The following is a 15,512-nucleotide window of genomic DNA, read 5'->3' as shown; positions in this document are numbered from 1 at the left end:
AGACAGCAACACCGGGGCAGTCAGCAACACCAGGACAGTCAGCAACACCAGGACAGTCAGCAACACCGGGGCAGACAGCAACACCGGGGCAGTCAGCAACACCAGGACAGTCAGCAACACCAGGACAGTCAGCAACACCGGGGCAGACAGCAACACCGGGGCAGTCAGCAACACCAGGACAGTCAGCAACACCAGGACAGTCAGCAACACCGGGGCAGTCAGCAACACCAGGACAGTCAGCAACACCGGGGCAGACAGCAACACCAGGACAGACAGCAACACCTGGACAACTCACACCCCACAAACCAACTTTGACTATGGCATCAGTAAGTAATGAGGATTTACTGATACTGATATTTACATTTTTAGCATTTTAAAATATATGCATTTTAATTTACAAGGCTCCTCTTAATATGACTTTTTTTTTAAACATTTGTTTTTAGTTTATAAAGCCACAGTTCGGTGGGTCTCAGGGTGCTGCTTTAAAGCCAAACTTAAATTTGAGCAGGAAGCATGCAACCAAGGTAATGTAAAGATTTTACAATCATATAATCCATCGTATATTACAGTTGTCTATTATGCACACTTATTATTGTTATGCCTGGGTTTGCTTGTTATGCTACTGTTATTTTCATTCCATAAAGATATGTTGAAATTATGTGTCATTAATGTAATTCCTAATAAGGACAGATTAACATTATATATAATGTTGTAAACTGTGGTTATATTCTCTCAGCCCATCAGTTGCACTTTCGATTCTTCTGCCATGCCCAGCACTGTCACAAGTGCCATGACAAGAAGGACACCATCGCCTGCCCACAGTCCCAGGATGTTCATTCAAACTGTCTCACCTCTTTCTCTTCCTCCCTTTCCTGTTTCCACAACCACTTCCTCAATACCATCGGTAGCTGTTGGAGCTGTGAGAAACTCTTCAATTAAGTGATTGTCTTCAAAATGATACTTCAAATTAGCATTCTTTGTGAGTGACTTGCAATCATGTATATATATTTGCCTATTTTTAGGAAATGTCAGATGCCGCCTCCTCCTCTGGTACCTCATCTCCTCCTCCTCCTGTGACCACTGCATCCCTCACTGCCACCTCTTTTTTTGCCACCTCTGCTGCTCCATCTGTGGTTGGTCGCTCAGCTCACCCTGCTGCTGACATGGAAACTGCTCCTGGTTTAGAGCCTGGCTGGCTGCCTGCAAAGTTGATGAGGACCATACCACCTCAGGATCAGAAGTGGATTTCATCTGCTCTATGGAAGAACCAGCGGCTGCGCACTGACCTGAAGCTTTGGTATGATCCACCAGAGCCAGCGCTCATTTATCATCAGGCCCCCACTCCAGAGCGTTTTTTTTACACACCGGCTTCTCTTGTGGATGCCATATCACCTTTGGAAGGTCAGGCTGTCCTGTCCTGTGTGTGGAAAACAGCTCACAGGTTATGGAGCCCACAAGAGAGCCCGCCACGTTTTGGATGTTGATAGGTACTACCTGATGATTACGGAGACTCTATGGTGCAGTTCATCTGGTTGTAAAACAAGTTACATTTCCACCAGCAAGACCATCTTGGACCAGCTGGATTTGGCACACAGAATGGAGTTCCGACTGATCCTGACACGAAGGTGAGTATACTGAAATTTTCCTCTGAAATTTACCCTGTGTCACAAACGTTTGTCATTCAAACACATTATACATTAGCTTATTTTAAATGTTTGCCATTTTTGGTCTCTTTTTCACTTTGTTTCTTTATACAGATATGCTTGTGACATGCGGGTGATCCGTTTTCTGAGGGAAAGGACCTTGGGTAATAGCCCCAGCCGCTTGGTCAGGCAGGTGAGGGAAAATCACAGCGAGGAGTGGCTTAAGCGTGTTTGTCGCTACCTTGGCGCATGCTCAGACTTTGTAGCCCAGCCAAGCCTGCTTCCTGTCAAGTTCCCGGACCCTCCTGAGTCAGTGGCTATTCCTTCCCACCGGTGGATGCTGTCTGTTTATGGCAGAGACATCTTAAGCAGGCTGGACCACATCAAAGCCAGTATAACCTCTACCTTTGGCAATATATTAAAAATGGATTCCACAAAAAAGGTAAATATTTTAACTCTTACCACAGTAAAATCCTACCTCACAAACAAAAGTCTAAAATACAACATTAGCAGTAAAGACATGAACAATTTAATTAATGCTTTTGTATATTAAAAAACTGTATTAGTTCAGTATTTTAGAAATAAAAGAAACTTTTATTTGGCCTTTTCTGTGTGATCACAGATCACCAAGAAGCTATCAGGCTTTGCCAAGGGGACCGCCTTGTGGCTTACATCTGTGAGCAATGAGGTGGGCCAAATCCTGATCAGTGTCCTAACCGCTCAGGAGGGTCCTGCTCTTGACACCATGGCTGCTGATCTCATCCGCAGGTACAGAAATGCTGGTGTGGCTCCTCCTCAGCTTCTCTATGTTGACTGTGAATGTTGTCGGGAGGGCACAGGACAGTCAAAACTAAAACAAAGATTTGGTGGTTGGCCAGACCTGGTTGTAAAGCTTGACATATACCACTTTATGCGGCGACTGGCATCTGGGTGTACAAAGGATGCACATCCTCTTTACCCTGTTTTCATGTCCAGACTGTCAAGCTGCATTTTTGAGTGGGACAGTGGAGATGTTGCCTTGCTGCGTCAAGCTAAGAGGGAACAATTGAAACGAGAACGTGTTCCTGGGATCACTGAAAAACTGGTGGACCAGCAGATCACCAAGGAGGAACTGGCGTTGCACTGAAGAAGGCGGACAAGAGGGGAGCATCAGACGATCTTAATGATTGATCAGCTTCTTAATGAGCTCATGGGCATAAAGGGCAGAGACTATCTTGGTGTCCCTCTCTTGGACCACGAGAGAATGCAGCACATCTGGCAAATCCAGAAGAAGCATGTGAAGTGCATTCAGGATGAACCAGGTGTCCTCCTGTACACTGTAACTGGCACCACTACCAAGGAGGGCATTGTCTTGCCAAACTACAGATGTGCAAGAGGATCCACATCACTTGAATCGTTCCACTTGCATCTGAACAGGTTCATTCCAGGTCAGTATGAATCACTTTTTATTTATCAGCAAAATTACTTATTTGCAGTTAAACATTTTAACATCATTATTTGTAGTAGTACTACTAGCAGTATCGTTTATTATTATTTATACTATTTATTTATTTATTATTATCCTAGAACAACAGACACAGTCTGTCAAAGAAGCAAACACAACAAGTTAAGCAAAATACATCACGTCAGGGTTCAGGACCTCGTGGCGCAACGGTAGCGCGTCTGACTCCAGATCAGAAGGTTGCGTGTTCAAATCACGTCGGGGTCACGTGATTTCTTGTTGACTTCTAATGTGAAAAGAAGTCCTGTCGTTGTGTGCTGCAGTGGTTTCCAATCCCACCGCTCTGTATGTCTCCCTTATTAAACACACCTGATTAAGATCATTAGCTAGTTAGGAGAGAGCTCCATGAGCTCATCTGGGTGTGTCAGAAAAAGGAGACAGACAAAAATGCAGGGCCGCGTCTTCCAGAGTCATCGTAAGCCTAAGTTGATTGCAACTCTATTGGTTTCAATGCGTCTACGTTGTATTAAGGATTGCAACCCTTTTGGGAAACACAGCCCAGAGCAGGGGGTCCCCAGGATCAGGATTGAAAATCACCAGTGTACTGTGATAGATTTGTATCTTGACCTGTTATTTTTATTAAGCCTGAGATCTCATGTAATAACCATTCCTGTCATTGTGTACTGTGACAGATCTGCCTCTTGACGTGTTACTTTTGCATATCTTGCCCTGCAATCTCTGAAGAAATCGTGGAAACATCTACTTGCTGAATTCAAAAGCCAGCTCTTTCGAGCCGGAATCGAACCAGCGACCTAAGGATAGCCAATGTATTATCTACAGTCCTCCGCTCTACCAGCTGAGCTATCGAAGGCAGGATGACCAAAGGTGGCTTAAGCAGGAAACACCAGATAGGTTTGTGGTGTCTTGGGGTACAACGGTAGCTTGGCTGAATCCAGGTCAGACGGTTGCATGTTCCAATCACATCAGTTGATCTCTTCTTGACATCCATAGTATAAAGTCTACAGCCCTTTACCGTGACTGATTTGCAAATTGAATCAAAGCAATTAAGCAAGGAACGCCGACTTGTTTTCTTGACCTCGTGGCCGCGACAGAGTGCGCCTGACCCCGGATCGGGAGGTTGCGTGTTCCAATTATGTTGAGGTCAAGCGAACTGTTCTTGACTTTGTGAGTGTAAAGACTAGCGGATTTGCATAGTTTATCAAAGTGCTTTAGCATGAAACACTAAATAATTTTTCCGCTATCTTGTAGTGCAACGGTAGAGTGTCTGGCTCCAAATCACCTTGAGGTCAGACGATCTGTTTTTGATCTCCTGAGTATAAAGTTCAACATCAAGAGTGTTCCTTGAGCACCGTATATTTACTGATTTGCATTCTGTGTCAAGGGGGTTAAGCAAAATACATCACCTCTGGGTTCAGGACCTCGTGGCGCAACGGTAGCGCGTCTGACTCCAGATCAGAAGGTTGCGTGTTCAAATCACGTCGGGGTCACGTGATTTCTTGTTGACTTCTAATGTGAAAAGAAGTCCTGTCGTTGTGTGCTGCAGTGGTTTCCAATCCCACCGCTCTGTATGGCTGCGTCCGAAATCGCCTACTTCTCTACTATATAGTAGGGGAAAGCAGTAGGCAAGCGAATAAGTATGTCCGAATCCTTAGTATTTATAAAAGAGTAGGCGAGAATTAGTAGGCGAATGCACTAATTCTCACGAGATTCGGGTGTACATCTACTTAAAGTGCGTCCGAATATGCCTACTTACCTACTATATAGTAGGAAAAAAGAGTATGTGAAGAAAGAAGTACGTTCGAAACCTCAGTATTCATAAAAGAGTAGGCGAGAAATCCCCGGATGTCCTACTGCTTCAGCTCAGATTCTGAAGTCTTTCATCGATGGATACTTTTCAATCCCAGGAGGCCAAAACGTCATCATCGAACGTGATTGAGAACCGCAATGAAGGTGTTTACAAATGTGAGTATTACAAACCAAAACACGGTTCCCTGTCTTAAAAATCATATTTGTTGAGCTACTTTATCGTAAACTGTTGATTTGCATAAGGTGCCAAGATGTTATACAGTAGCCTATGCTATAGTATATTTGTGATTTCGCTGTTAAAACATGTTTTATGACGTATAGCGAACATTAAACTCCAGGAAATACACGTACGTCTTCAAAAGCGGATTTACATAAAACATACATTTTAAAGACATTAATGTCTACTTAACAAATGACAGGAAAATGTTCTAGAGCACATCACAACACGAAACTTCTGAATAAGTGATGGACGCCATGTGAGAATTCACTGTCACTGCTTTACATTAATGTAAATATAAATGTAAATATAGTAGGCCTAACTGAACTTCAAACTCATTTCAAACAGAGCTATAACAGAACTTTTCTGATTCTTGATTTATGTGCCTTTGTTGCAGATCTTTTGTGGAGCAGGACCTGAAAGGAAAGGTGACTGCAGCATTTTTGGGGAAAAGAAAAATTGATCATTTTGTAACTTCCAATACAGAGATCTAATGACATTGTGCTGTTAAAATGACAGCTTTTGTAATATATTTGTGCATCTTTTTATGATCTGAAATGTCTGCAGACTGGTGTGTGCAGTAAGAAAGGATAAATCCACAGAAGCATCCTGGAAATGGTCTAGTGCCATCGATGAGACCCTCCATCACTCCACCTGCCCTTTGCCTCATCTGGACCAGATGTTGCAGTGGTCTCTTCATCCTCAGTAGAAAAAGACTAAAAGACCAATATGTTTAAATAAAGCTTTGTTCCATGTGTATTTATTTATGTTCATGGTTACTTTTATTATTTTACTAATTTATTCATGTTTCCTGATGTTGTCAGTAAATAAAATATAAGATTTTCATAAGCGTATGCATTTATTCATTACTTCATAGAAAAAAAAAACATTATGCTTGTTTAACTAGAAATATCATTAATTATTATTCAGCATTTATCTTTATTATTGTTGGTAAGTGTTGGAGTGGGCTAACAATGCAGTCTAAAGTTATTTTAATTTCTAAGTAGTAATACTTACATTTTTAGTAATACAGAATTTATAATTCCATACGAACTCAGGGAAAGACTTAAGTATCTTTAACAAAGAACAATCATGACAGAAAACATAACTATAATAGGTTTGCATACATAGTACAAGATACAGAAAAAAATATTAAATATATTTGAATATTCATAAAATCGAAATTTATTAAAAATCGCATTTGTTGTTTTTGTTATTTATTATTATTTTAAGTTTCAGGGATGAAAGGACAGAGAAATTCAGCAAGAAAAAGGAAAACAAATCAGATCTAAGCTAGTTTTGCACAATTTTGCCCATTAACATATTCAAGACAACAAATTTGGGGGTTTTAGTCATTTTAGTATTGTTAAAAATATAAAAACTTCAATCAATCCAAAATAAGCAAATTTCATCAACATCAAAATGTTTACAGATAGATGAATTAAATCCGTCGCCCATATCATTTCATGTTGCGCTTGTTATAACGTCATAGGTCACATGATAACGTCAACATGGCGGAACGCATCCATACTCAACGAGATTTGGCTGTTGAGTAGGTACTCTTTTAGCGCTCGTTAAGTAAGTACTTATTGAAATTAAGTACCTACTCATTGAGTAGGCGATTTCGGACGCAGCCGCTGTGAAGATCTGCCTCGTTCATTCTATTCAGCACATCTATCAAAGGTAAGTTACTGTATTTATATATATTACCTTATAGGTTAAGTTTTTGGTGCTGTTAATAAACTGCGGTAAAGTTAGTTTCATATTCGCACATTCGGGCTTCCGCGTTCAATAACTTTCTAATTATATGTCCAATAAAGTATTTTTTTGCTAATTCTGTTGAGCGACATAATTGTCAACCTACTACATTTTTCACAATCGACCAAAATGGCCAAGTATTGTTTTAATGGCATACTTACTTGCGAACGTCCACTGAATGTCAAACGTATTTTGGCAAACAAGATAGGGACCGTCTAAAAAGTTGCAATTTTTTTTCTCATTGTGTGGAAACAGACAACTACATTTTAGCCAACTACAGATGTACCAGCAAACAACATTATTTCTTGTAATGCTATAGATTTTCCTTCAGCAACAATAAAAAATTGCATTATAATAATTGTGTTTGAAAAGAATTTAAAAAATCATGTAGCCTACATGAATTGTAATTTGTGAACAAGATAAGTGGCAAATTACCTGTAATCACCTGAACATAGTTAATGTCTTCATTTTACAACTGTTTTTCCTTATTTATTTGCTTGGCTGAATCCATTTTTATAATGTTCAACTATTTGCTCTAGTTGTTTAATTTCTATCATCAATGTATTCTATGGGGTTCTTCAATGGCACAACATCCAGTTCAATAACTTTTGAAAAGAAGGTCACAATGATCTAAAATAAGTTGCTAAATATTCATTTGATCCTAAAGAACACACTACAAGTCTTTAATGTTCAACTATTTGCTCTAGTTGTTTAATTTCTATCATCAATGTATTCTGTGGGGTTCTTCAATGGCACAACATCCAGTTCAATAACTTTTGAAAAGAAGGTCACACCACTTTAAAACAAGTGGCTAAATATGTAGGCTATTTGACTGTCTTCGACATTTTAGAATTTTTCAAAGTATTTGCTCTAAATGAACCATTTCTAACATCTCTGTATTCAATGTATTCAAATTTATTCACAACTTTTGAAAAGTGGCTCACATTGTTACAAAACTAGTTGCTAAACATTTATCTGATCTTGCACAACATTTTATTGGTAGATGTTCAATATGTACCATAATTTAATGGGTTTCTTCATTGACACAACTTCCATCAAAATATTACATTATCTACATTTGTTTATTACTGTAATGCCTGAAAATAGTAATTTCTTTAATTTTTGGATTTATTTATAGAGGAATTATTTGCTTCAGAACTTCATACCCATTATGAGCAATGTACAGTTTCACATTAAACCTTCAATGTGTCTGTAATAGTTATTGAATAACTATTAAGTTTTAAGTTACAAAGTAAGCTAAGCATTAAGCCTCAAATGAGGTTGACATTTTTCATTTTTAGAAAAAAAATTGGCTATGTTTTTATGCCATGGCGCTGTCCAAGTCTGTGGTGCTGAATGATCCTAACTGCACCTTAACGTTTCTGTAACGTTTTGGTGGTTATCCAAGTTAACCCCAAACCACTTAAATGTGATTAAGCACACTCCAAAGAATACACTACACCATGGAGATAGACATATTTATTGCATTTAACATTTTGAGCTATAGAGAGATCTCAACAAACAGCTCCAAAACTTGTTCAAAATGCAGTGTTCCTGCAGTCTGGCCACGTTTCCACGGCCAGATACAGTTTTTTACAATCGTTTTTGCACTAATAACTGAACCTTAATGTCATTTTTCAAAACTCTAGATACAAAACTCAAAACAGTCATTATTTGTAACACAGGCTGTCCAGTGTTCAAAACTTTGCATATTGCGTTCATATCTTTAAAGAAGCCTTGCATTAGCAGAAGCATTGTTTCAAAAAACGAATTTATTATGAAATATTATAGGAACATTACTTTAGATCACCCATACACAAGTTACCCATAGTTTCAATGTGGTTTTGCTAGTACACTCAAAAAAATGGTTTTGTGCCATTGTTGGTTTTATTTAAATATTTTATTTTAAAACAACATATATATATTTTGTTGTCCGCCAAAACACTATTGCATTGTGCTTAAATAACTTAAGCTGTTTAATTATCCACTTTACTTAATTATGAATTGTTAAAGTAACGCAAAGGGTTTAATTTCACCATTCAAAAACGGGATGTGACAATTTCTAAAGTATTTGATGAAGACACGTCGTCATGATTGATCATTATTACAGACACCTGATGTTAATAAGCAGAATCACCAAAAGAGGGAAAAAAAATTTAAGCAACCATTATAGTGGTCAATGTTTGCATTAGTTGGGCTCTTGACCCTTAAATCTTCAATGTTAGATTTTGTTTGGCTGCTTTTACTGAGTTATAACAGCTAGACAAGCCAAGAACAAAAGTCATCAAGTAGCATTGACTGTACTTAAAATAGCTATCATCATATAGTGACTTAAGTACTTGACTTAGGTTTTCCTTACAGATTTCAAGAGAACTGTGAACAAAAGATCTGTCAGTTTTGGCTTTATGAGACAGATGAAGAAAGAAAAAAAAAGCTTTTTTGCTTTTAGACACACAGACATGAAGAATCAGTGTGAGAATCACAACAACGGTGACCACCAAAAAACCAAGTTGTAGCCAATCAGAACTCATCCATGACTCCCATCATGCATTGCGACATGAATAAATTATGAGCTCTTTGGCCTATTTTTTAGTAAACCAAAACAAGCTGACTAAACTTAATGGTTTTAAGTTAAAGGACATTGCTTACATTGATTTGGTTGGACATTACTATTTCACATTGATTTTCCTAATTCAATTGTGTTGTCTTAACAGAATAATTTTGAAAAGATTGAAAAAAATCCTTATATGTTAATAATAAACAATTTGGTTGTTTGGAACCACTGTCCATAATTGAATTGAGTTAGTTTAAAGAATCATTTTTTTGAGTGTACAATCATTAAATATAGTTGTACAAAATATGTGATTCAGGTTCCATTTTTTTTTTTACTTTAGACTGAGAACAGTACAGACACAGTGGGATCGTGGTATCATTGAAATACTGTAATGTGGAATTTACTGATAAAATAAATGATTTATTTTATCAGTAAATCAATAAATTTATTATAAATCTCAGCATAGGTTTTCTAAAGGATAAAAATAGATTCAAAGTTTTAGCTGTTTTTTTTCAGCAGGGTACGGAATACAGAATACAGTTTACAGTATACTGTACCCTGCTGAAAAAAAAAAGGCTGGTTGGCTGGTCTTAGCTGGTTTTAGCTGGTGGTTTCCCAGCCTGACCAGACAGAAAAGTGGACGATACCCCTCTAAAACCAGCCTGCTGACCAGCTATGACCAGCTAAAAACAGCCAAACAGCCTAGGCTGGTTTTGGATGTTTTTTTTTTTTTTCAGCAGGGCTAATTTGTGTACCAACGTTCTTTATACATTCTTTTTTTTTTTACCAGGGTAGCCATTAACTCATTAAAACCACAAAAGCAATAACATTAAAATGACATCTTGCATTCAGTAATGTTGAATATGAAAATGTGTTCTGTAAAAGAGGTACATGGGGCCATAGAAACCATATCTGATAAAGAATGAAATATGGCATCCATAGATACACGGAAAAAAAAAAAAAAAGTACTGCAGAGGTACAATTTTGTTCCTGGGCAACAAAACATATGAAGGTACCTTTAAAGGTACACAATGGGTCCTTATTGTACAATTATGTACCCAAAAAATTGTACCCTTGGTAACACCCCAGTGACAGCTACTTGTACCCTAAAAGGTATAGTTTTGTACCTTTTTTTCTGAGAGTGTAGTGTGGTCCATCTGGGTCATATTCTGCGGTAACTGGTGTCAAATGATCTTTCCTGAAACATGCACTATTTTCCATAAAAGCTATGCTTCAAGGGTAATGCAACAGTTACTTATCATTTTAAGCAGATGTATCAACTGATAGTTCAATCTTTGTAACAAAATGAATGCACACTCATCTCAGATGTAATGTGTGAGTTGCATTTTGAAATAGTAATACTTTGATGTTAAGTTGTGTCATTTTGAAAAGGTGATTTAAGTTCAATGAACAAATTATCTTTTGCTTATGTGTATTGTATCCAAGCATTTGAAAAAATGTGTTAAGTGGTTTGAAAAATTTGCATTTTGATCATTGGTTGTGTATTATGTGTCTAGAGTTTTGAAAAATGACATTATGGTTCAGTTATTAGTGCAAAAACGATTGTAAAAAACTGTAAATTACTATTTTTAGAATTTTTGCATTGTAATTAGTAAAGAGCCATTTTAGGTGTTTTCTTTCTGCATTTTGTAGATTCTAAATAAAAAGTAAACTAACAAAAGATCAGCTGTCACAATTTCTTCTCCCTCACAAATCCAAGCGTGCTTACTAAAAACTGCATCACATAAAAGGCCAGCAGAAGACAAGCACTATATGAAACATAAACAGAATACAAAAATATTTAAATAAAAAATGTATTTCTATAACATATCAAATAGATAATACATATTTATTACAATGTAAACACACTTTCAGCATAAGCTCCTCTAACTGAACAGCTTATAAACACAAATCACAAATCCATGGTTGTTCTTCTAGTGGCATATTAATGTTGAGGCACTAAACATGAAACCACCTCTGGAATCTGGAAGGAAAGAGGATATGCTGTTAGATTTATTTAAAAAGTTTTGAAATTATTAAATGTAGTTGTGAAAACACATGTCTTCCCTTAACACACATAGTCAACAGGCAGAAATGGCATAGTGAAAACCTGTATGCATTGCTTCTGTGTGGGCTCTTTCTTTTTCTCCACACAGAGCAGCATTCCTCTTTTGACACTGCAATTATTTGAATGTAGTATTATAATTCATCTCTCTTTCTTTGACATGGAAATAAACTGTTCTTTTAAAGTCAGCAAACTTTCTTTGGCCAAATTGTTGGCCGCTCCTTGGGTGTTATTAATGCTGTCAGAATTGTTTGGCAACTCTTCCAGCACCTGGCCAATCTAGGAGGACAGCAGTGGAAATGAATAGACACAGTCTCACATGGGAAAAGGTGAGGACAGTTAATGTAAACCCATTCTCCCTCTACATTTACTAGCATCACAAAGACACCACAGCTAGAACCATCCTCATGAAATGAATGTTGGATTGTGTCAGGTTTCCACTTAGTGTTCACCAAGTCTTCTGCTCCATACTTATTTCTTCTCATTTGGAAAAATTCTGTTTTTGAAAAATGCAGTGTGTGTATTAATGGTGGTCTTAAGCAACACCAACTATACTAATATACCATTATTAGCATATTGGAGCTAAACATAACTTTTTATAATAAACTATCATACCCAATCCTGTTTGCATGTCTGTTTGGCTTGTTTCATTTCATTTGTTCCACTTTTAGTGTCACGTATTAAAATTTATGTCACTGTGAGCATGTAGACACTAAATTGGAGAAAAGTAAATAAAGAAATTTTAACAACTAAGTCAAATAAATGTCACTGAAAAGATCAAACATTTACGGGCATTTCTATGTTTATATATACTACCTTACCATTTGCATTTCTAGTCTTTGTATTACAGTCTTTTTACTTACCACAAAGCTACAATGTATGTTGCTGATATTTATGAAAGTGATGAGCCAAACATATTGCTCAAAGGTGACCTGTTTATCAGAAATGTAAATGATCATGTCTGTGTAATGTACATATAAAAATTAAGAATCTTGCTGTGCCACCTGTTCCCTTGTGCCATTAAAATGACGCCTGTGGTGTAATGGCTTAGCTGGTAGAGATTTGCACCTTCATATTAAGCAAAGTTCTAAAATAGCACTCAATAGTCTAAAAATGATACAGCATTGCAATTTGAATTAAATTAGTTGAATTATTACATACACTGAAGACTATACTTATGAAGCATAAATACAAACCTAGTGGTACAATTATGCATTTATATTTTTGTTTTGATATGTGTTCCTCTCCTAATAGCCATTCAATGTGGGCTCAGTGTTTGGAATTCCTTGTGATGGAACGATACTCCAGATTCTGGCCAGGAGACTTCACAATGGCTACAACCAGCTGGCTTCATCCATAGTCCATAGCATGTTGACCTGTAATGATATGAATGACTTTAATATATGCAATTAATAAATAGTTTTCATTTTTGTATAAATACTTCATTAATTCTTCCTCTTCATGGAGTACCTTTGCAGGAAGCTGACATGCATCAAAACTTTTCTTGCTCTGTGTCACATCCTTGTGGATTCAGTTTTGTGGGATTTTTTTTTTTTTTTGTGGAACAGAAAAATTATTTGGAAATGGTTGATGGGGAATGTTGTTGTCACAAACGGGACGACCAAGAGTGAGGATCCAAATGCAAGGCTTTATTAAGCAGATCGTAGTCAGACAGACAGGGTCGAAAACACCAGCAAACATGAACAGTGAAGACAATCCAATAGCGTAATCCAATAAACAAGCGTAGGTCAAAATCCAGGTGGGCAGTCCAAATGAAACAATGAAATGAAAACAAGAAACTAGAAAACTAAGACTAAGACTGGGAAAACAAAAACAGAACTATAATTAGGGAACAACAAGGAGACTAGGAAACCTGGGAGCAATGGAAAACGCTTGGTAGAGTCCGCTGGAGCAAAACAATACTTCGCAGAGTGTGTGTGTCCTGAGCTTGTATTTATGGTAGACAAACAGGAAGTAACCATAGAGGCAGCAGAGGGAGCAGCAACAGTCAGTGGGGGTAAGGGCTCCCTCTGCTGGCCTGGCGTAACATAGCCCCCCTCCAAGGAGCGGCTTCCAGACGCTCCAAAAAACAACAGGAAGAAACAGTCCAGGGGAGCGGTGGGGGGGCCAGGAGACTGAGGCAGAACAGGTTGGGCAAAGGCCCTCCAGAGCAGGGCAGGAGATTCAGGAGCCCTCCAGGGCAGGGCTGGAGGCAGAGCAGTCCTTTGAGGTGGAGCAAGAGTCTTAGGAGCCCTCCAGGGCGGAGCAGGAGGCTTAGCGACCCTCCGGGGCAGAGCAGGAGGCGTAGAAGCCCTCCAGGGCAGAGCCGAAGGCGGAGCAAGGGGTTTAGGAGCCCTCCAGGGCGGAGCAGGAGGCGGAGCGGCCCTCCAGGGCGGAGCAGGAGGCGCAGGAGCCCTCCAGGGCGGAACAGGAGGCGCAGGAGCCCTCCAGGGCGGAACAGGAGGCGCAGGAGCCCTCCAGGGCGGAACAGGAGGCGCAGGAGCCCTCCAGGGCGGAACAGGAGGCCCAGGCGCCCTCCAGGGCGGAGCAGGAGGCGCAGGAACCCTCCAGGGCGGAGCAGGAGGCGCAGGCGCCCTCCAGGGCGGAGCAGGAGGCGCAGGAGCCCTCCAGGGCGGAACCGGAGGCGCAGGAGCCCTCCAGGGCGGAACAGGAGGCGCAGGAGCCCTCCAGGGCAGAACAGGAGGCGCAGAAGCCTTCCAGGGCGGAACAGGAGGCCGCATCATGGACTGGGACCTGGGGAGAGCAGAGACAGAGGAGGCAGACAGAGCAAGGAGAGAGGTAGAGAGTTCATGGGGGAAGGTGGCCTCCCTAGTCGTGACTAGGCAGACGAGAACTTCAGGAATGGCTTTCGTGGTCGTGTCAGAGACGACAGGGAGCCTAGGCGGTGCAGGCACAGTGTGAAGCCTTGGCGGCGCAGGCAGAGCAGGGAGTCCTGGCGGAGCAGACAGAGCACGGAATCTTGACAGAGCACGGAATCTTGGCAGAACAGGCAGAGCAAGGAACCCTGGCGGAGCTGGCAGAGCAGGGGGCATAGGTGGTGCAGGCAGAGCGTGAGGCCTTGGCGGTGCGGGCAGAACGTGAAGTCTTGGCGGTGCGGGCAGAGCGTGAAGTTCCGCTATGTACGCCACCTCCGAAAGAGGTATAGGCGCAGCGGACATGCGTGTAGATGAGGTCTCCAGAGCAAACTTGTGGGCGGACTCCTGGGCAGAAGAGGGCACTGGGGCGCAGTGTACAGCCCACACACTCAAAATGGCGATTGCCATAGCAGGTAGCGCAGTTGGCAGAGGAATGCCCTCCGGGTCAGTGGGCGTGAGGCTTGGGAGCGTTGGCTCTGCGTGATGTGGGAGCGTTGGCTCTGCATGGCTTGGGAGCGTTGGCTCTGCATGGCTTGGGAGCATTGGCTGTGCATGGCTTGGGAGCGTTGGCTCTGCATGGCTTGGGAGTGAAGGCTCTGCGTGGCTTGGGAGCGAAGGCTCTGGTAGATCAGACGAAACATGTCCCGGCTCTGGATGTTCGGGCGAGACGTGACTTGGCCTGGAAGGAACTGCTGTGACTTGATTGGGCGTGACAGGAATAGCAGTGACTTGACTTGGGATGACAGGAACAGCTGTGACTTGGCTTGGCGTGAGAGGAACAACTGTAACTTGACTCGGCGTAACAGGAGCAGCTGTGACTTGACTTGGCGTGACAGGGGCAGCTGTGACTTGACTTGGCGTGACAGGAGCAGCTGTGACTTGACTTGGCGTGACAGGAGCAGCTGTGACTTGACTTGACCTTGCAGAGACAGCAGCCATGATGTGACTTGACTTGACAAGAACAGGAGCTGTGTCGTGACTTGACTGTACCGGAGCAGCAGACATGGCGTTAACAGGCGATGGTTTGGTTGACGTGGCGTTAGCAGATGCTGGCTCGGCTGATGTGGTGTTAGCAGGCGCTGGCTTGGCTGATGTGGCGTGAGCAGGCGCTGGCTTGACTGACGTAGCATT

General features: G+C 40.7%; 1 protein-coding gene and 2 non-coding genes across 3 annotated transcripts in view; all 3 read left to right on the top strand.

The window, feature by feature from the left end:
• The window catches only part of LOC141326062 (uncharacterized), a 629,392-nt gene that overhangs the window by 365,466 nt on the left and 248,414 nt on the right, over nt 1–15,512 (top strand). Inside the window, 8 exon segments of the mRNA XM_073834763.1 lie at nt 3–326; nt 444–524; nt 737–831; nt 1,023–1,441; nt 1,560–1,625; nt 1,758–2,085; nt 2,266–2,757; nt 2,845–3,070. Of these exon segments, the coding sequence (XP_073690864.1) occupies nt 3–326; nt 444–524; nt 737–831; nt 1,023–1,441; nt 1,560–1,625; nt 1,758–2,085; nt 2,266–2,757; nt 2,845–3,070 (2,031 nt within the window).
• Nucleotides 3,280–3,351, top strand: trnaw-cca (transfer RNA tryptophan (anticodon CCA)). The gene has a single exon. It is a non-coding gene; the product is annotated as a tRNA-Trp (tRNA).
• Nucleotides 4,521–4,592, top strand: trnaw-cca (transfer RNA tryptophan (anticodon CCA)). The gene has a single exon. It is a non-coding gene; the product is annotated as a tRNA-Trp (tRNA).

This window comes from Garra rufa, chromosome 2, assembly GCF_049309525.1.
Source record: "Garra rufa chromosome 2, GarRuf1.0, whole genome shotgun sequence".
Lineage (NCBI taxonomy): Eukaryota > Metazoa > Chordata > Actinopteri > Cypriniformes > Cyprinidae > Garra > Garra rufa.
The sequence above is the reverse complement of the archived record's forward strand: the minus strand, read 5'-3'. Positions and strand labels throughout refer to the sequence as shown.